The sequence below is a fragment of the Salvelinus namaycush genome, chromosome 27 (assembly GCF_016432855.1).
Source record: "Salvelinus namaycush isolate Seneca chromosome 27, SaNama_1.0, whole genome shotgun sequence".
Lineage (NCBI taxonomy): Eukaryota > Metazoa > Chordata > Actinopteri > Salmoniformes > Salmonidae > Salvelinus > Salvelinus namaycush.
In genome coordinates this window covers 39,631,565-39,653,339 of record NC_052333.1, presented here as the reverse complement: position 1 = coordinate 39,653,339, position 21,775 = coordinate 39,631,565, and the positions used below count along the sequence as shown (strand labels likewise).

At 43.5% G+C, this 21,775-nt stretch overlaps 1 protein-coding gene across 9 annotated transcripts in view; it reads right to left on the bottom strand.

The window, feature by feature from the left end:
• Nucleotides 1-1,083: 1,083 nt before the first annotated feature.
• The window catches only part of LOC120022842 (ubiquitin-associated protein 2-like), an 86,651-nt gene continuing 65,959 nt past the window's right edge, over nucleotides 1,084-21,775 (bottom strand). For 4 of the 9 annotated variants that reach the window (XM_038966872.1, XM_038966874.1, XM_038966875.1 and 1 more), the window contains 8 exons: nucleotides 13,282-13,335; nucleotides 12,955-13,036; nucleotides 12,316-12,536; nucleotides 10,750-10,855; nucleotides 6,975-7,100; nucleotides 2,812-2,882; nucleotides 2,434-2,637; nucleotides 1,084-2,307 (listed from right to left, as the gene is read on the bottom strand). In XM_038966872.1, the coding sequence (XP_038822800.1) occupies nucleotides 2,212-2,307; nucleotides 2,434-2,637; nucleotides 2,812-2,882; nucleotides 6,975-7,100; nucleotides 10,750-10,855; nucleotides 12,316-12,536; nucleotides 12,955-13,036; nucleotides 13,282-13,335 (960 nt within the window). In that variant the 3' untranslated portion in view covers nucleotides 1,084-2,211. The remainder of the gene's footprint in view (nucleotides 2,308-2,433; nucleotides 2,638-2,811; nucleotides 2,883-6,974; nucleotides 7,101-10,749; nucleotides 10,856-12,315; nucleotides 12,537-12,954; nucleotides 13,037-13,281; nucleotides 13,336-21,775) is intronic. The other 5 variants (XM_038966876.1, XM_038966878.1, XM_038966880.1 and 2 more) reach the window with 3 other exon arrangements.

The window sequence follows — 21,775 nt, the reverse complement described above, 5'->3', positions numbered from 1 at the left end:
ACGCTGAAAATAATGTGGTAAACACAGGTTTAGGATATTTTTATACGTTCTGTTCTGCGACAATCTCCATTAGCAAACGTCACTTAGTTATGCAATAAAATAAAAAAAAGCACAACGGCTTCATAATGGTCATGTTAACCGACTTCTATTATTATCTCAAACCTTATTTTCGGCGTTTATTCCAAAACCATATTCTTTCCCCATTCATCATTTTTTCGCATAGGGATGTTGAACGAACCAAAGGTAACTAATTCCCGGGTTTTAGGACTACAATCTGGCGACATATCTTTTGTTGTACCTAGATCTCCACTTCAAGAGGACCAGCGGCAGCACTGATGTGCGTGATTAGTAGTCCCCTCAAAATAATTGTGTAGCAAGTTAATTTCTTTCAGGTCAAAACTGTAATGAAACAGTCTCGAACCCTCGACCTTCTAGCCCGAAGTCCGGCGCGCTATCGACTGTGCCGCAAAAGCATGCTCGAACGGCAGTGTCGATTTCCGCGCTTATAAACCTAGGGTCGTTACAATACAATAGATTTATTTAACAAATCAGATGTGCTTTGAATTTTAAGTGCAACAGTCTAGTCTGTGAAGGAAATATCGATACACGAATTTGACTCAATGAAATTACTTGAAATGTTACCTTCTAGCTCACCAAAATGCTATTTTTTCTGGAAAAAAAAGACAAGGATGCACCATGCAGAGTTCTACAGAGAAACAATCACTGAGTTGAGTTTTATTTGATACTGCTGGTCGTCCAAACCAACTGTGTAAGAACACAGCCCTGCCCACCCCACCCCCACTTTCTTGGATGACTACAGAGCAGTGATGTCCAAACCTGTTAATGTAAGACTGTCCTTGAGGGTTCCCTTCAATCCAGGTCTTTTGAATGAGGTACTCTATTCAACCAAATGATATCAATATTGTTTTATATAGAAATTAGATAAAGGGAAACTTGCAGAATGACTGCCCCAACCAAGACCAAGACTGGGCACCACTGTGTTTAGCTGACTAAGTTGAAGAAGAAAAAAGACTGCTGTATTTACAAGCCACATGATAGAAAAATAAAGTTTCTTAAAAAAAAGACATTCACATCCAAAATGATGAAAATGTATTTTTCCTGTTATATATACTTAATATTTATATATTTTTTACAAAACAAAATAAACCACGAAACAAAAAAGGTAACAAGTGAGGATCTGAGAAAGGGAAGGGGGGAAGCCATTGAACAAACAAGGACTACAGTACTTGTTTTTTTTTTATATATGTACAAGACAAGTTAAACCATTTAAATATATTTTTTTAACGCACAGTACAAAAAGAAAATCAGACAAAAACATAGTACAATTTTGTCCATTAGTAATCATTGCTGCAGCTTTCCTAATATATTGGGGGGGATTAGAAAAATAACAACTTCAACACATAGGTAGGTAAGGGTGTGCCCCTGGCCTCTAGTACGACTCTTGCAGAATAAGCAACAATCTACAAATGTTACATTTTTAATCAGGGGTAAAGCTATTTTACAACATAGGAAACATGGGAAATCATTTTACATGGTATGAGTGTGTAACTCACTGCGTTTGGGAGTAACGAGAGGACCGGTACACACCCAAGGCCCACCAGTGTACACACAAAAACACTCCGCACATGTGCATACACACATATACATAATGGTAAAAAATACACTTCACAATTCCTCTGCCAATTTAGAAAATCCATTCTTAAAACTAAAATGTTGGACAAACTCAATGGGAAACAAAGGAAAAAGTTAATCAGTTTGGGTTTATGGTGGGAAGGTTACATTTCGCCCAAGTATAAGGGGGAGAGGGTGAGAATAGAAAACCAGCCTGTCTCCCGCCTTCAACATCTTTGTTCCTCCCATCAGTAAAAAAAAACAAAAAACATTTATATTAGAAAACAGCTCAATGTTACATACAACAGAGCGAAAGGGAGGGGGGTTGGACATGATACAAATTCCAGACACTCAATACTCTGGTCTTAATGGTCTGTTACTATAATCATTTAACTCCATCCCGCTCTTACAAGACTGCCTCTCAGCTCAGCGACACCCATGACAGGGGTGAGTACTGCCGGTGTGCTGAACAGAAAGAGTGGGGAGGGGATCTCTAAGAGAGTGGGGGTTACATGGAGACCGTTTGTGGGGAAGGATACCCCCTTTTCTGTCAGACTTTGGGACACATGGGGCCAGGTGTTAGTTGGCCCCCCAGTTGTAGCTGTTGTATGCAGACTTGTTGATCTGGGTTTTCTGTTGAAGTGAAGCATTCTGGCTGCGCTGTCCAGTGCCACTCTGTTAGGAGAGAAAATAGGAAAAGATCATAGGCAAGGTATCCAGTGCTAGCTATTTCTCTCCAAGATACAGTGTGACACATGCACCGTCACAACACACACATGCGCCGTGAAACACACACCGTACCTGTCCGTCCTGCTGCAGATGGTGGTGCAGGATCTGAGAGAGGGGCTGCTGGTGCGGTGCCAGGATGTGCATGAAGGGGGCCGGAGCGTAACCAGCCGCGGCTGGGGGGTTGATGGGACCACCACTGCCCAGGGCCGAGGGCAGGCTGAAGGAAGTTGCCGGTGTGGTTGCATGGAAACCCTGCTGCTTCTCAAAAGACTGCTGCTGGAGGGATAAACACAACAACGTTGGTTGCCCTGTCTTTACTAGTGTGCGGTTTTTACATTTGTTTGCGTACAAACATCCTTTTATACAGACACTGGTTGTAATAAACTTTCCGTATGTCTCAGAACAGATACATTTATTCCAGTGTTTGTACCACTGTAGCATCATTCTCACCTGCTGTGTCTTTGTGTAAACAGACCCTGAAATGTCTGGGACCCCCGTGTTGCTTGACGTGACCGAGACTCCTGCAGAGGAAACAAAGGGGTTCGGACATATTTACTTCACCATGTCTACAGGTCACAACCCCTGCAGGAGAGGTAGGGAAACCCCTGGGAGTCAGATCCACAGAATGGTCCGGGAGTAAGGCAGCAGTTTCCAGATAGAAAGTAAGGCAGTCAAATGTACATCACATTCTAATGACTAGTTTTCATCTATATTATTCGTAGCAGTTTATTTACCACCACAAACCGATGCTGGCACTAATACCACACTCAATGAGCTGTGTAAGGCCATAAGCAAACAAGAAAATGCTCATCCAGAAACAGTGCTGCTAGTGGCCGGGGACTTTAATGCAGGCAAACAAATCAGTTTTAACTCATTTCCACCAGCATGTCACATGTGCAACCAGAGGAAAAAAACCTCTAGACCACCTTTACTCCACACACAGACGCATACAAAGCTCTCCCTCGCCCTACATTTGGCAAATCTGACCATAGTTCTATCCTCCTGATTCCTGCTTACAAGCAAAAACTAAAGCAGGAAGCACCAGTGACTCAATTCGGAAGTGGTCAGATAACACAGATACTACGCTATAGGACTGTGTTGCTAGCAGACTGGAATATGTTCCGGGATTCATCCAATGGCATCATCAATAAGTGCATCGACGACATCGTCCCCACAGTGACCGTACATACATTTCCCAACCAGAAGCCATGAATTACAGGCAACATCCACTCCGAGCTAAAGGCTAGAGCAGCCACTTTCAAGGAGCGGGACACTAATCCGGACGCATATAAGAAATCCCACTGTGCCCTCCGACAAACAATCAGGCAAAGCATCAATACAGGACTAAGACTGAATCCTACTACACCGGCTCTGACACTCGTCAGATGTGGCAGGGCTTGAAAAATATTACGGACTACAAAGTGAAACTCAGCCACAAGCTGCCCAGTGCCTCGAAGCAAGCATGCATGAGAGCACCAGCTGTTCCGGACAACTGTGTGATCACGCTCTCGGTAGCCTATGTGACCTTTGAACAGGTCAACATTCACAAAGCCGCGGAGCCAGATGGATTACTCGGACGTGTACTCACAGAGAAACAAAAAGGCTTGTACATGATTTGCTCCTATACCATTCCTATAATGGCTTGTACATGATTTGCCCCTTTACCATTATGGCTCCTACACCACTTTTAATCAAGACAATGTTTCGAGCCGAGACGGATCGATCGTCAGGTCCCTTACTCCCAAATTGGTATACATTACACTCCATCATTATAGCTGATGTGTGGTGAGCATTCTGGCACAAAATGGTGGGTGTGCCAAATGTGTGCTATACATTGGTGGTGGAAGAGGAGTTGCCCCCCCCCCCCCCCACTATGCAAAGCTCTTTGAGCACCGGAAAAGCACCATTATAAATCCAATCAATTATATACACCTTGTATCAAAACATTCTCAGTACAAGGCTGTAAAGGAGCAATATAGCACTTTCTAGAAGATGGTCACTAGTTGCTAATCTAAAGTATTAGATGCATCAATGTAGGGGAATGAGAGCAAAAAGAGCAGTGAATGAATGATGAGATGGCGCAGAGGAAAACAAAAAGGATTTTAAAAAATCAGTTCCAGTCAGCCACGGCAAAGAAAGTCTGACTGCATCTGGTGGCGGCTACGTATTGTTCTAGCACACAACTGTCCGCCTGCACCCTCAGCGGGTCAGCAGGAACCGGAAGCATCTTGTTCAGGAGAAAAAGAGAGGCGAAGTCTGAAAACCGGAAGCTTTACATTTTTCTTTTGACCCTGCTCAGGCATTTCCTTTATGCCTGCTACGTTTGGTATTTATTAGGATCCCTATTAGCCACTGCAAAAGCATCAGCTACTCTTCCTGGGATCCACATGAAAAGATACATAGTACAGAACATTATTAGTCAAGGATTGAAATACATTTTAAACGTCACACAGCCTATATATCAGTACACACACACTTTCTTGGTCTAATAGATAGTTCAGTGCAAATTACAATACAATAAAATGGCTGTCTCTTCACAGTTCCCTTTATGCAGTAAGGTGATATTTTATTAGGTTAGTCCCCCTGTATAGCCATGATACGATTACATTTTAGGGGACACCACATGATCCCAGACCCCAAGTTTGGGAACCACTGTACTACTAACCTCTCTCCCTGCTTGCTTCAATGATTCCTCTCTCTGTATCTCCTTTGCAGCCTGACTCACTACTCTCTATAAAGAAAAGGTATTTTGTTATGAGAACTTATAGTAGTCCATCTTTTGATTTATAGCTAGCCTAATTTCAGTCAAATGCTCCTGCTGAGGTCAGGCTCCGTTCAACGTTAGAAGCTCACTTCATCTTTCTAGCCAGTTAGTTATAGATAGCTACCTGGCTAATAGCCAGAGCCCTTGAGCTACCTAGCTAGCTAGACATCTGACTGAAATATCTGCGACTATTTACCAGTTGAACACTCAGAGAGTCAGTTTTACTTTGTTTGGGACATGTCTGTTGACACGGCAGTAGTCTAGGGATGTAAAAGAAAATCCACTGCCAGCATAGTCTCTGCTAATTGCCACTGTAGGTCTGGGCTAAGGTAGTTCATTTCACCTCTCGTCCTATGTCGTGGAAACAGGCAAATCCGGGGGAGCAGGCGAACATAACGAGCATACATGACTCATTCAATGTTTCCACTCGTTCGCAAAGGTAGGCACGGTTAGAACTCCAATCAAGAAGCCTTCTGTGCGTTGATTAACGCTGGGAAAGCAATAATAAGTGGGTAAACAATAATTAACTAAATAAAAAGGTGATTAAACACTTTCACAAACAAAAAAGGTGCATAAACAGTGTTTACTCTCCACTAAATCCCTGGTTGGGTCTGGCAAAACCCATTCATAAACAATATCCTGCCAGGTAGGATTTAATCTACATTTGCCCGGCATTTTAGCTATCGATGTGACGTTTGGCGGCGCCTAAGCAGTCAGTTCTATACCTGCCTGGCTGAGTGGCAGTGTTGGTGGAATGCGCAAGCTGTAAAATGCTGTAGTCCGCCTGGAAATGAATTTGCAAGACCAATACGTTTTTCTAATACTTTTCAAATCAACGTATTTGATCATTTTCTGTTCTCCTCTCATTTTACTTCAAGTACTTTACAAGTACCAACTTCAGAAAATGTGATTTAAGGCATTCCAGTACTTGAATTTTAGAGTGCTAAATTAAAGTACCTTAAGCACTTTGTACGAACCCTGTCAACCGCACTCAGGAAATTCACTGTTCATCTACATAAAAAATCCATTCCTTTTTATCTTCTGTAGTTGAGAGAATACATTGAGTTTGAGGGAGCGTGTCACTTTGGAAACATGCTACCTTCACACCCCATAGTCTTAGTATCCCCATTTCAGAGCATGGCAGTTCAACAGGCAGGACCTCCATTTTGTCACTCGTTCCCCACCCTTGGGGTGTGTGTACATCCTGTGTCAACCGCACAGGCCAGCAAGGTACTTCTGGCACACACTGAAGCAAGCACACCATGGGTGGAAAGCTAGCAGCACAGTGTGTGAGGGGAGCATGGACCAGGGCTACTCATCAACTGTTAAATGGTTAGCAGCTACCCTCAACGCTTTAGAAATGTAAGAATTGAACATAAACAATTAGCTAGCCTCTATGGTAGCATTTCCCAAACTTGGTCCTGGAGACCCAATGAGGATCACATTTTGGTTTTTGCCCTAGCATTACGCAGCGGATTGAAATAATCAACTCATCATCAAGCTTAGAATATTTTAATCTGAAATGCTAGAGCAAAAACGTGCACCCCTTGGAGTCCCCAGGACAGTTTTTGGGCAATGCTGTCCTATGGCTAAGGTATACAATTGACAGTGTTAATTCTGAGGACATTTGACCCTTCCTACAGCACCTTGGTGCCTAATGATGAGTAGTCCTGGGGGACAGAACAGATGAGTAACAGAAGAATGGAGGCAGACAGAAGGTGACGGTTGACTGCAAAACGGGTGTCAGGGTCTTCTCTGTGGTGTTGGACGGTAAGCAGCAATGAGGGAGAGGATGGAGGTGATGACGGAGCGAGGGAGGAAGGGAGGGTTGGTGTGTGGCGGCACTCACCGACTCCAGGCCCGCTGACAGAGCTGGCTTGCTTGTTTTGAGCAGAAGCGGCGGCAGCCACGGCAGTGCCATATCCACCCTTACAGAAATCCCCACTCCCCGAAGCCTGGCCCATATCCTCATAGCCTGCAACAGTCAGACACATAGCCACAGCCCACAGCGTTAGACACACCAAGCAGGGTTAGGATGTGGGTATTGGGGCGTCAGGCAGGGGGAGGGAGGGGTGGGCGGTGGAGGCAGGAAGCAGTAGGTGGTGTGGATAATAGATGCTGTGTGACCAGGGGGATAGAGGGAGAGAGAAATAGAGGAAGACTAAAGGATAGAAGTGGATAGATGGAGCGAGAGAGAGAAAGAAACAGGTTTTAAGATGACCTCATGGGATGGAGGGTGTAGCCGGAAACCCAACTCCACTTATTGAATGAGCAGAAGCAAGCAATGATAGGCAGTAGCAACAGAACACCCACCACCTTACTGCCCCGTAATACATGTAGGAGGGCAAAGGAAATATCGATACAGTCCACTTTTCCAGTCCAAAACTACTAAAATAGAACAAATTACTGTACTAACAAAAAGATAAAGGGTAAACTAGATCTCCTTCTCCATTCAAAAGAATGGTGAGAGTTGCAGAATAATAAAACTACCATTTCCACTCCCATTTTAGACAAGTCTTCACATAAACGCAAACCCTGTAAACATTTTTATAAAATAAAGTAAAATCACGAGCCTCAAAACTAATAATCTATATTGGGCCCAGATCACTCTATTCATGGGTTGCGCGTTGTGCCACAATATTGTTTTAAACGTAAGTTTTAAGACTGATGCCCCACTGAGCTTTCTATTCAATGCATCCTCATTGGGCGCTGATGAAGATTGTCTAAAGTGCATTACTGTGGCTTGAAAACACAATGACATTTCTAAAGGCAAATAATTTGTGCAAAAACCTTGTCATCATTTAAGTTGCCAGATTGACATTCGATGCAGTAGGACGTTAGCTAGCTATGTAAGATTGAGGGGAGACCTCCAGATTTTAGCTAGCTACTTCTGACAAACTTTGCTACCTAATAACTGTTAAACTGTTAAATACATGGACAGAGAAAGTGGTATTCCACATACAGCAACCGTTATTGGACGAGCAGGAAAAGCAAAAGGAAAACACCAGAACTGGTACAACTTGCAGTACTCTGAACCAGCTACACTTTCTGGTACAACAGGGTCAGCTGACCTGTCACTTGTAGATAATATCAGAATTGAACCAATAGAAAATCGAGAAAAACAGAATGACATTCAAAATGATGATGTACTTGAAACAAAGGACGTGTCATTTGACTCAGCTAAGCTAGATGAGCTCAGTAATTGGAGGAAAAATTGAGTGTTTGAGGAAGTCAAAGACATTGGCCAAAAATGCATCTCAACAAGTTGGGTGTGTACCCTTAAAGAATCCTTAACTGGAATAGTGCCTAAAGCACGTCTAGTGGAGCTGGCTGCTAAAGAACTCCCAAAAGACTCACCGACAATCACTCAGATTGCTGATGTCAGTGATCTGCCAGAAAAAATGGAAACTTAATGCAGATTTGATGTCTATGGAATTTTTGCAGGGAACAGAGCTGTCAAGGGACATTCACATCCGACCTCCGCCTGAAGCTAAAAGCGAAGGAACACTGTGGAAACTAAAAAAGTGTGTGTATGGACTGGCAGATGCATCACTCTACTGGTACAACAAAGTCAAGGCAACAATGCTGAATACAGGTGGAAAAATGTCACAAGTGGATCCTGCAGTCTTCTATTGGCTTGATCAAGACTGCAATGTGACTGGAGTACTTGCCTGTCATGTCGATGACTTTATCTGGGGTGGCTCACAGACCTTTGCTTCAACTGTGATTCCACACCTCAAAGCTGTTTTCTAGGTTGGCCGTGAGGAGCATGATCATTTTGTTATGTTAGCATAGAGTTTATTACAGTTGATGGAAAAATACTGATGCAACAGGAGAGCTATATCAAGAATCTTCAACCCATTCAACTGGATTCTTCAAGAGCCGTACAAAGGAATTCCCCTCTATGTGGAATTGAAGCTGGTCAATTGAGGTCAAAGATAGGACACATTTTATGGGTTGCTAGACAGAGTAGACCTGATGTAATGTTTGATGGTTGCAACTTGGCATCTAACACAAAACACGCCACTGTACAAACCATTCATGAGGTGAACAAAGTTGTTCGTAAACTGAAATCACAACAAGTGACTTTAACGTTTCAGCATGTTGGAAAAGATGACTCTTTGAAACTAGTTGTCTTCAGTGATGCTTCGCTAGGGAACCTTACAGATGGAGGCACACAAGGTGGACATCTAATCGTGTTAATGGGTGAAGGAGGAAGATTCTCACCCATGTGTTGGCAGTCAAAAAGGATCAGAAGGGTTGTCCGAAGCACACTTGCTGGAGAAACCCTTGCTCTTGCGGATGGAATTGACAATGCTATCTTTCTTGCAACTCTGTTCTCAGAGCTTACCACTGGTGAGACAAAACGGCACTTTCTACCTGTAGTTTGTGTCACTGACAACTACTCATTAGTTGATGCTGTGAAGTCAACCAAGTCTGTCACAGAGAAAAGACTTCGAGATTAGCAGCATCAAGGAACTTATTCAAGCACAGAGAATCCAGCGGATTCTGTGGTCGACCACAAAGGAACAGCTTGCTGACTGTCTGACTAAAAAAAGGAGCATCCGGTCTTGTGCTCCTACAGGCTCTCAGTAATGGAAAGTGGCAGCTTGAGTAATACAAATAAAAACTGTCACACAACCCATTTGTAATGGGGATCTTGAATAATACTTGGACATTTAATTATGTTGTTGATGTTTTATTTGTCTTTAAAGAAAAGGGGGAGATTGTTAAGTTCATGTTTTAAGTATCCCTATATTTCTGTTATTACGGGGCTATCACTCAGTCAAGCGTGTGCCTGCGCAGGGAGTCTTGTTGTTGATGGACCTAGCCTGGAGTGGAATGGCTACCTTGTAGTATGTTCATATAGTATAGTAAACTTTGTTAAACTGGAACCTTGTCGTTGTGTCATTTCGAGTTAACAATAACATTGCCATCTGTCTAAAGTAAATTTGACAACATGATTGCAAAGTTGTTTCCTACTAAATATGTGCCTACTTTAGCAATGTCATCGTATTCCCAAGCTCCTATAGTGTAATTTAGATGACAGTTATTAGTCCCAGTTCTACTTTTGAACATCAATATTGCTGCAGCATCTGTAGAACGTTGATAACAATGCCAACAACGCGACCGAGTGACGGAGATGCAACCCATGAATAGCTGGCCCATATCAGACAGTGCACAGGGTTGGTTGGTTAGAATAGTTTGTTGGTAACAACGGCAGCAGTTTGTCTCCAAGCAACAGAAACCGCTCCATAACAGCTGGTCAACAACATCAGTGGCGTGCCTGATTTAGAAAGGTTGGAGTTAGTGCCATTTCATCTACTAACCATGTTGAAGAGCGGTTGATGTAGACCGGTAATGTGGGCAATGTCAGCCTTTGCCTGCTTAGGCACAGGCAAATGTTAATGTCTCCAACTTGGTGTAACTGAAATTAGTTGCATTCAAACCCAAAAAACCTTTGAATGTGAGAGGCCTATTAAATATAAAAGTGAATGCAGGCAGTGTCGACTAAACTGACTTTCAGTTGCATGCAGTGTTGATAGCCATTCTATCAGTATGTACAGATTTGAACTGAATGACCCCTGAACAGATGCTGTTCCACAGGGTGTGTTTAGTCTTACCAGTGTTGTAACCATGGGAACTGTAGCCGCTGGCCTGCTGGAAGGCTGTTGCCGAGGCGTTGACACCAACGTTCACACCGTGCTGCTTCGACGAGGTAGGAGCAACCTGGAAACACAGACAGGTTAGAGGTGAAACTAATATACTTTAGTTGTCTAAAGTATATAAAATATCAGCTGCTAACACATGCAATTTCAATTCCTTTTACAGCATAGTGGATTCTCTCAATTGAAGCTGCATTAGAGGACATTTTGCCAAAAAACAGTTCGTAATATATTTGTGTCCCCCAATTATAAATGAGGACAGTTTGCATGTCATACTACAAAATCAGTCCCTCCAGGATTCCGTGATCGCATAATTCAATGCAAAATCAAGCAATCAGCGCATATTATGCGAGAGCTCGTAATTTTGACCAATTACTGCACTGTTACCGTGGAAAATGGCTCAATTCAACCACACGTCAACAACGTTTGGTCCCCCGGCCTGTCAGCGTATTCACGTGCGAAGATGGGTGATTGTTGATGGCTGACCGGCAGTACACTGAACCGAAATCAATCTCATTTGCAAACAAAAATAACAGCTAACAACCATGCGAAACAATTTCCAAATGTTTTTGGAAACTAGAGAAAGCCGACAATCAACAGTCACTTCGAATCAGCAAAGAATATGAGAATGTCAGAACAGTTCCCACAGCAGCGGCAGATCACCATGACTGAAGTGGTAGCAGGGAAGACTGTGGCAAGCACTGAAAGAATCAAGGTGAGTGGCGTTTTACTCAAAATTTTACTCCGCTAACCTTGGCTTTAGTAGGGTGGTCGGCACTCTGCTCTCCCCAGTCTGTCTATGGAGAGCACTGCTCAAAGCACTGTGTGCAATTTGTCAGCTTTGCCGCTTTAAACTCTGTAAAACTTCATACGGATCACGAAAGCACAATCTTTCTGGATTTTTTAGCAATGGAATAGTACATTTCAACCACAACTCTATATTTGTACGTTCTGTTCTTTATCTCCCTCACAACCCTTTCAGAAAAAAAAAAATCACAATCTCAAGAATATTGAAGACAATTTATTAGAAAGAAATTGATCCTCAAATTGAAAGTGATTGATCAGCTTTGAATCTATTTGTTTTTTTTTGAGAGTGAGAGAGCGTGAATAGGAATGGGAGGTGCATCTTGTGTTGATGGCAAACCCCAAGCCTGATGGAGAGGAGAGGTATGTGTGAGTGTTCAGGAAAACAAAATTGAGCACTTTAGATGTTTCTAATTGTTTTTGTATTATGTATTCTGCTTAAAATCGACCTAAAACTGAGCACATGACTTTTTAATGCTTTATATGAAATTAACATGAAAAAACATCGCAAAATGTATCACAGAATTTCAGAAAAGCTGCCGCAAAATCAATCATTTTTGGCCGCAGAAATTACACACAAAAAATCTAAATCCTGGCGGGACTGCAAAATGCATGTATACATGCATCACGAGAACATACCCTTGTTAACTTCCTAAAACTTCATATAATTTAAAAAACATCCAAAACAACAATACCCAGACAAATCTTGAGAAACCTCACCGGGAACATGGCGGGACCGTACTGGAAGGTGTTGGGCAGGCCCGGCACACCGGTGTAGTAGGGCAGGCTGGTGTAGCTGTAGCCGGGAGGCAGTGCGGGGTTGAGAAAGGGCTGCTGCGTGGTGTGGTGCGTCTGACTCTGGTTCTGCTGCGTCTGCTGAGCCAATGTGGTGGCCGGAGCCGGGGACGACACGTCACCTCGACCAAACTTTGATAAGTCACCTGCCGGAGGGGAACGGGGGAGAGAGATAAAAGGGAAAGTGTGAAAAAAGTGTGTGAAAGGGGGATGAGTGGGAGAGATGAGCGAAAAAGTGACAGAAAAACTTCCGTTATGTTCAAGCAACAAGCGGGTGATTCTCAGAAATCAGTTACTACACCAGAACAATGGACAATAGCGTTGAAGCAGCGAATCAGTTCAAGTCAGTCACGGCGATGAAGGTCTGACCATCTGGTGGCGGCTGCACATTGTTCTAGCACACCACTGTCCAGTTTTGCCATGGCGACGCAGGACAGGATCAACAGATGTGTTCGTTCCTAACACCAAACCCCTCCCTTCACTGTGTTAGCATTCAGTACACAGTCCATAAAATAGGAAAGTAGACTTAGTTATACACCAGATGGGGGTTAGAATGGTGCTTACCAGAGTAAGGGTTGTTGCTCAAGCTGCCATCTCTGCCAGTCAGTGCTGTGTTGGGGGTGGCAAACGGGATGCTGTAGTAATCCTGAGAAGATAGAAGAGGCTCAGTTTTTACTAGTACGATTATCAGACTATATCCCATTTCATTAACTCGCAACATAGCACAGTTCCTGGAAAGAAATGAGTTCCAAAAACAGTTTGGCGAGACAGCCAGTTCTTCCCTTCTTTAAAAATCAGTTTGCAGCTGTTGTTAGAGTTACTAGTAAATGCCAGAAGTCATATTTGGCCAACCCGCTAAATGGATGGGTTAGATCCAGATAACTTACTCACCAGTGGTATTCTTGCCTGGAGCATCTGTAGGTCATCATAGCCATACACCTGAGGCTGAGAGGCAAAAGGCGGTGAGAAAAGACAATAGAAGGAAAAAATGTTTGCAATTCTTCTCCAATTGCAATATACAGTGGCAAGAAAAAGTATGTGAACCCTTTGGCAATACCTGGATTTCTGCATAAATTGGTCATAAAATTTGATCTGTACCTTCATCTAGATCACAACAATAGACAAACAGTCTGCTTAAACTAATAACACACAAACAATTATAAATGTTCATGTCTTTATTGAACACACTGTGTAAAAATTCACAGTGCAGGGTGGAAAAGTATGTGAACCCTTGGATTTGATAACTGGTTGACCCTCCTTCGGCAGCAATAACCTCAACAACAAAAAATTCTGTAGTTGTGGATCACACCTGCATAACGGTCAGGAGGAATTTGGGACCATTCCTCTTTTCAGTTCAGCAATATTCTTGGGATGTCTGGTGTGAACTGCTCTCTTGTGGTCATGCCACAGCATCTCAATCGGGTTGAGGTCAGGACTCTTACTGGGCCAATCCAGAAGGCGTATTTTCTTCTGTTGAAGCCATTCTGTTGTTGATTTACTTCTGTGTTTTGGGTCGTTGTCCTGTTGCATCACCCGACTTCTGTTGAGCTTCCATTGGTGGACAGATAGCCGAACATTCTCCTGCAAAATGACATGATAAATTTGGGAATTAATTTTTCCGATGATGATAGCAAGCTGTCCAGGTCCTGCGGCAGCAAACCAGCCCCAAACCATGATGCTCCCTCCACCATAATTTACAGTTGGGATGAGGTTTTGCTGCTGGTGTGCTGTGCCTATTTTTGTCCACACATAGTGCTATGTGTTCCTTCCAAACAACTCAACTGTAGTTTCATCGGTCCACAGAATATTTTGCCAGTAGCGCTGTGGAACATCCAGGTGCATTTTTGCAAACTTCAGACGTGCAGCAATGTTTTTTTGGACAGCAGTGCTCCCTCTGCTGTTTCCTGAAGTCCACGATCATCTCCTTTGTTTTGTTGACGTTGAGTGTGAGGTTATTTTCCTGACACCACACTCCGAGGGCCCTCACCTCCTCCCTGTAGGCCGTCTCGTCGTTGTTGGTAATCAAGCCTACCACTGTAGTGTCGTCTGCAAACTTGATTGAGTTGGAGGCGTGCATGGTCACGCAGTCGTGGGTGAACAAGGAGTACAGGAGAGGGCTGAGAACGCACCCTTGTAGGGCCCCAGTGTTGAGGATCAGCGGGGTGGAGATGTTGTTACCTACCCTCACTACCTGGGGGCGGTCCGTCAGGAAGTCCAGGACCCAGTTGCACAGGGCGGTGTCAAGACCCAGGGTCTCGAGCTTGATGATGAGTTTGGAACTATGGTGTTAAATGCTGAGCTGTAGTCAATGAACAGCATTCTCACATAGGTATTCCTCTTGTCCAGATGGGTTAGGGCAGTGTGCAGTGTGATTGCGATTGCGTCGTCTGTGGACCTATTGGAGTGGGTCTAGGGTGTCAGGTAGGGTGGAGGTGATATGGTCCTTGACTAGTCTCTCAAAGCACTTCATGATGACGGAAGTGAGTGCTACGGGGCGGTAGTCATATAGCTCAGTTACCTTAGCTTTCTTGGGAACAGGAACAATGGTGGCCCTCTTGAAGCATGTGGGGACAGCAGACTGGGATAAGGATTGATTGAATATGTCCGTAAACACACCAGCCAGCTGGACGCGGCAGGGGATGCCGTCTGGGCCTGCAGCCTTGCGAGGGTTGACACGTTTAAATGTTTTGCTCACGTCGGCTGCAGTGAAGGAGAGCCCGCAGGTTTTGGTAGCGGACAGTGTCTGTGGCACTGTATTGTCCTCAAAGCGAGCAAAGAAGTTGTTTAGTCTGTCTGGGAGCAAGACATCCTGGTCCGCAACGGGGCTGGTTTTCTTTTTGTAATCCGTGATTGACTGTAGACCCTGCCACATACCTTGTGTCTGACCCGTTGAATTGCGACTCTACTTTGTCTCTATACTGATGCTTAGCTTGTTTGATTGCCTTGCGGAGGGAATAGCTACACTGTTTGTATTCGGTCATGTTTCCGATCACCTTGCCCTGATTAAAAGCAGTGGTTCCCGCTTTCAGTTTTGCGCAAATGCTGCAATCAATCCACGGTTTCTGGTTTGGGAATGTTTTAATAGACGCTGTGGGTACGACATCGCCGATGCACTTGCTAATAAACCCGCTCACCGAATCAGCGTATTCATCAATGTTGTTGTTCGCCGCAATGCGGAACATATCCCAGTCCACGTGATCGAAGCAATCTTGAAGCGTGGAATCTGATTGGTCAGACCAGCGTTGAACAGACCTGAGCGTGGGAGCTTCCTGTTTTAGTTTCTGTCTATAGGCTGGAAGCAACAAAATGGAGTCTTGGTCAGCTGTTCCGAAAGGAGGGCGGGGAGGGCCTTATATGCGTTGCAGAAGTTAGAATAACAATGATCTATGGTTTTGCCAGCCCTGGTTGCGCAATCGATATGCTGATAGAATTTAGGGAGCCTTGTTTTCAGATTAGCCTTGTTAAAATCCCAAGCTACAATAAATGCAGCCTCAGGATATTTGGTTTCCAGTTTACATAGAGTCAAATGAAGTTCGTTCAGGGCCATCGATGTGTCTGCTTGGGGGGGATATATGTGGCTGTGATTATAATCGAAGAGAATTCTCTAGGTAGATAATGCGGTCGGCATTTGATTGTGAGGAATTCAAAGTCAGGTGAACAGAAGGACTTGAGTTCCTGTATGTTGTTATGATCACACCACATCTCGTTAATCATAAGGCATACAACCCCGCCCTTCTTCTTACCAGAAAGATGTTTGTTTCTGTCGGCGCGATGCGTGAAGAAACCAGCTGGCTGTACCGACTCCGATAGAGTGTCTCGAGTGAGCCATGTTTCCGTCAAACAAAGAACATTACAGTCTCTGATGTCTCTCTGGAAGGATACCCTTGCACGGATTTCGTCTACCTTGTTGTCAAGAAACTGGACATTGGCGAATAGTATGCTCGGGAGCGGTGCGCGATGTGCCTGTCTACGGAGCCTGACCAGAAGACCGCTCCGTCTGCCCCTTCTACCGCGTCGTTGTTTTGAGTCTTCGGCTGGGATCCGATCCATTGTCCTGGGTGGTGGGCAAAACAGAGGATCCGCTTCGGGAAAGTCGTATTCCTGGTGAGTTGTAATGTTGGTGAGTTGACGTTGCTCTTATATCCAATAGTTCCTCCCGACTGTATGTAATAAAACCTAAGATTACCTGGGGTAACAATGTAAGAAATAACACGTAAAAAAACCAAAATACTGCATAGTTTCCTAGGAACGCAAAGCTAGGCAGCCATCTCTGTCGGCGCCGGAGGTGTGTGAACTTGAACCCTGTAAGAATCCTGGATCTAGCCGGACAGTTTTTTTCTATAGATTTCAGAAATGCAGTGTAACTACATAACAACTACATAACAACTACATCCCCCAAAATGTATACGATTGCAAAATCGAATGCTTCTAACCTTGGTACTGAAAACCTAAATCAATACTGTCCTTAACGTGGTTCTTCAAAAATGTTGCATAATACTTGTTGGATGCGAATTTGGGGTTGAGCTGTTTAATTACGCTGTGATATTTTCACACATCTGAAAATGTCTTCCTGGACCAGATTAATGACAGTCAAGTGACGAACAGCTGTTGTGATGGCACATGCAATGCAACAGCCCAAGAGCTGGAAAAAAGGTGTTTGTGAGGAATGTCCAGAATATTGGAATCTCATTCATTACGCCGGTGAAGACAGTTGTGCCTGGATCCACGTTGGATCTAATATCTCTAGTGAATTGATGTTAATCATCTGTTGTCTGCTGCTGCTAGGGTCTCGTGAAATTTAACAAAGAAAGAAAGCATCAATGTAATGAGTTCATGTTGTTTTCATATGTTTCTGTATCTCGGATTGGACACAGTCTACTGTGAGTAATTGTATAGGATAGACTATTGCGCGACACCCGACGCTATTCTTATGAATTGATCAGGATATAATGACAAATTACGTAGCCTAGTGGGCTTCTTCACAAAATGATCTGGTAATAAAATAACATGACACATTAATTTCTTTCCATGTTACACCTGCAATTTTAAACAATACAAATGGCTTGAAGACACATACTTGAATTTGGAGCTCAGATGTACTGGAACAGGCAGACATTTCCTCAATTTGGTGCTTGAAAAGTCCTTGTACAGTGGAAGTCGGAAGTTTACATACACTTAGGTTGGAGTCATTAAAACTAGTTTTTCAACCACTCCACAAATTTCTTGTTAACAAACTATAGTTTTGTCAAGTCGGTTAGGACATCTACTTTGTGCATGACAAGTAATTTTCCAACAATTTTTTACAGACAGATTAATTCACTGTATCACAATTCCAGTGGGTCAGAAGTTTACATAAACTAAATTGACTGACTTTACAACAGCTTGGAAAATTCCATAAAATTATGTCATGGCTTTAGAAGCTTCTGATAGGCTAATTGACATAATTTGAGTCAATTGGAGGTGTACTTCAAGGCCTACCTTCAAACTCAGTGTCTCTTTGCTTGACATCATGGGAATATCAAAAGAAATCAGCCAAGACCTCAGAAAAAAAATTGTAGACCTCCACAAGTCTGGTTCATCCTTGGGAGCAATTTCCAACCGCCTGAAGGTACCACATTCATCTGTAAAAACAATAGTACGCAAGTATAAACACCATGGGACCACGCAGCCAGCATACTGCTCAGAAGGAGACGCGTTCTGTCTCGCAGAGATGAATGTACTTTGGTGCGAAAAGTGCAAATCAATCCCAGAACAACAGCAAAGGACCTTGTGAAGATGCTGGAGAAAACAGGTACAAAAGTATCTATATCCACTGTAAAACAAGTCCTATATCGACATAACCTGAAAGGCCGCTCAGCAAGGAAGAAGCCACTGCTCCAAAACCGCCATAAAAAAGCCAGACTACGGTTTGCAACTGCACATGGGGACAAAGTTCGTACTTTTTGGAGAAATTTCCCCTGGTGTGATGATACAAAAATAGAACTGTTTGGCCATAATGACCATCATTATGTTTGGAGGAAAAAGGGGGAGACTTGCAAGCCGAAGAACACCATCCCAACCGTGAAGCACGGGGGTGGCAGCATCATGTTGTGGGGGTGCTTTGCTGCAGGAGGGACTGGTTCACTTCACAAAATAGATGGCATCATGAGGCAGGAAAATAATGTGGATATATTGAAGCAACATCTCAAGACATCAGTCAGGAAGTTAAAGCTTGGTCGCAAATGGGTCTTCCAAATGGACAATGACTTTGGAAGCATACTTCCAAAGTTGTGGAAAAAGGCTTTAGGACAACAAAGTCAAGGTATTGGAGTGAACATCACAAAGCCCTGACCTCAATCCTATAAAAAAATGTGTGTACAGAACTGAAAAAGTGTGTGCGAGCAAGGAGGCCTACAAACCTGACTCAGTTACACCAGCTCTGTCAGGAGGAATGGGCCAAAATTCACACCAACTTATTGTGGGAAGCTTGTGGAAGGCTACCCGAAGCGTTTCACCCAAGTTAAACAATTTAAAGGCAATGCTACCAAATATTAATTGAGTATGTAAACTTCTGACCCACTGGGAATGTGATGAAAGAAATAAAAGCTGAAATAAATCATTCTCTCTACTATTATTCTGACATTTCACATTCATAAAATAAAGTGGTGATCCTAACTGACCTAAAACAGGGGATTTTTACTAGGATTAAATGTCAGGAATTGTGAAAATTGTGAGTTTAAATGTATTTGGATAAGGTGTATGTAAACTTCCGACTTCAACTATAATTATTGTAGCCAATTTATAAGTTCTCCTACATAATTATCCGTGAGAGAGTTGTGGCCACTTTCGCGTGTTTCCCGCAGCTTCAATTGAAGGGTGTTTTACTCTGTTCCGGTAAAACCATGTGCGGTTTTCAATACAAATCCTTCCATTACACATTGGTCGCTTTCTCATTATAAAAACAGCGATGGTGACATTAAAATAGTGAGATTAATGGAACAGCTATTCATGACTTTATTATGTGTGCCTGCCTCGGCAACATAGGCTACAGAAATCACCATGAATGCATCCAATTCATTTAGGCAAGTGCATATTATTCCCACATTTTAGAATGTGATAATTTGAATATCAAATCATTGGCAATGCCTACAATTCATTATTCTTTTCACACTTCTTGCATGTTTTTTTTTAAAGGGGTTCTATATTAGGTCCTTTAGGCCCATGACCATTATATACAGTGCATTCGGAGAGTATTCAGACCCCTTCACTTTTTCCAAATTTTGTTATGTTACAGCCTTATTCTAAAATGGCTTAAATAGTTATTCCCCCCTCAATCTACACACAATAACCCATAGTGACAAAGCAAAACCAAGTTTAGAGCTTTTTGCAAATGTATTAAAAATAAAAAAGACTTTAGTCCAATCAAATCAAATTTTATTTGTCACATGCGCCAAATACAACAGGTATACAACCTTACCGTGAAATGCTTACTTACAAGTCCTTAACCAAAAATGCAGGTAAGAAAATAGAGTTAAGAAAATATTTTGTCCTGGCACCTCCATTGGTGACAAGGCCTGCCACCGTTGAGTCGTCAGCAAACTTAATGATGGTGTTAGAGTCGTGTTTGGCCACGCAGTTCAGTTTGTGCGAACAGGGAGTACAAGTGGGGACTAAAAGCGCGCACCCCTGAGGGGCCCACATGTTGAGGATCAGCGTGGCAGATGTGTTGTTGCCTACCCTTACCACCTGGGGGCGGCACGTCAGGAAGTCCAGGATCCAGTTGCTGAGGGAGGTGTTTAGTCCCAAGGTCCTTAGCTTAGTGTTGAACGTTGAGATGCATTCACAGCATTTACTCAGTACTTTGTTGAAGCACCTTTGGCAGCGATTACAGCCTTGAGTATTGTTGGGTACAAGCTTGGCACACCTGTTTTTGGGGAGTTTATTTCATTCTTCTCTGCAGATCCTCTCAAGGTCTGTCAGGTTGGATGGGGAGTGTCGCCGCAGAGCTATTTACAGGTCTCTCCAGAGATGTTAGATCGGCTTCAAGTCCGGGCTCTGGCTGGGCCACTCAAGGACATTCAGAGACTTGTCCCGAAGCCCATCCTGCATTGTCTTGGCTGTGTGCTTAGGGTCGTTGTCCTGTTGGAAGGTGAACCATGGCCCCAGTCTAAGGTCCTGAGCGCTCTGGAGCAGGTTTTCATCAAAGATCTCTCTGTACTTTGCTCCATTCATCTTTCCCTCGATCCTGACTAGTCTCCCAGTCCCTCCCCCCGGAAAAACATACCCACAGCATGTTGCCACCACCATGCTTCACCCAAGGGATGGTGCCAGGAATCCTCCAGACGTGAATCTTAGCATTCAGGCCAAATAGTTTCATCAGACCAGAGAATCTTGTTTCTCATGGTCTGAGAGTCTCTATTAGGTGACATTTGGCAAACTCCAAATGGGCTGTCATGTGCCTTTTACTGAGGAGTGTCTTCCATCTGACCACTCTACCATAAAGGCCTGATTGGTGGAGTGCTGCAGAGATGGTTGTCCTTCTGGAAGGTTCTCCCTTCGCCACAGGGGAACTCTGGAGCTCTGTCAGAGTGACCATCGGGTTCTTGGTCACCACCCTGACCAAGGCCCTTCTCCTTCGATTGCTCAGTTTGGCCGGGCGGCCAGCTCTAGGGAGAGTCTTGGAGGTTCCAAATTTCTTCCATTTAAGAATGGAGGTCACTGTGGGTCACTGTGTTCTTGGGGACCTTCAGCGCTGCAGAAATGCTTTGGTACCCTTCACTAGATCTGTGCCTCAACAGTCTTGTCTCGGAACTCTACGGACAATTCCTTCAACCTCATGGCTTGGTTTTTGCTCTGACATACACTGTCAACTGTGGGACCTTATATAGACAGGTGTGTGCCATTCTAAATCATGTCCAATCAATTGAATTTACCACAGGTAAATTGAAATCAATTAAAATCAAGTTGTAGAAACATCGAGGATGACGAATGGAAACAGGATGCACCTGAGCTCAATTTCAAGTCTCATAGCAAAGGGTCTGAACACTTATGTAAATTAAGTATTTCTATTTTTTTCTAAAAACCTGTTTCGCTTTGTCATTATGGGGTATTGTGTTTAGATTGATGAGGAATTTTTAAATGTAATCCATTTTAGAATAAGGCTGAAAAGTAACAAAATGTGGAAAAAGTCAAGGGGTCTGAATACTTTCCGAAAGCACTGTAAATTATTATTTGTATTTTTTTAACCTTTATTTAACTAGGCAAGTCAGTTAAGACCAAATTCTTATTTACAGTGACGGCTTACCCCGGCCAAACCCGGACGACGCTGGGCCAATTGTGCGCCGCCCTATGGGACTCCCAATCACAGCCGGATGTGATGCAGCCTGGATTCGAACCAGGGACTGCA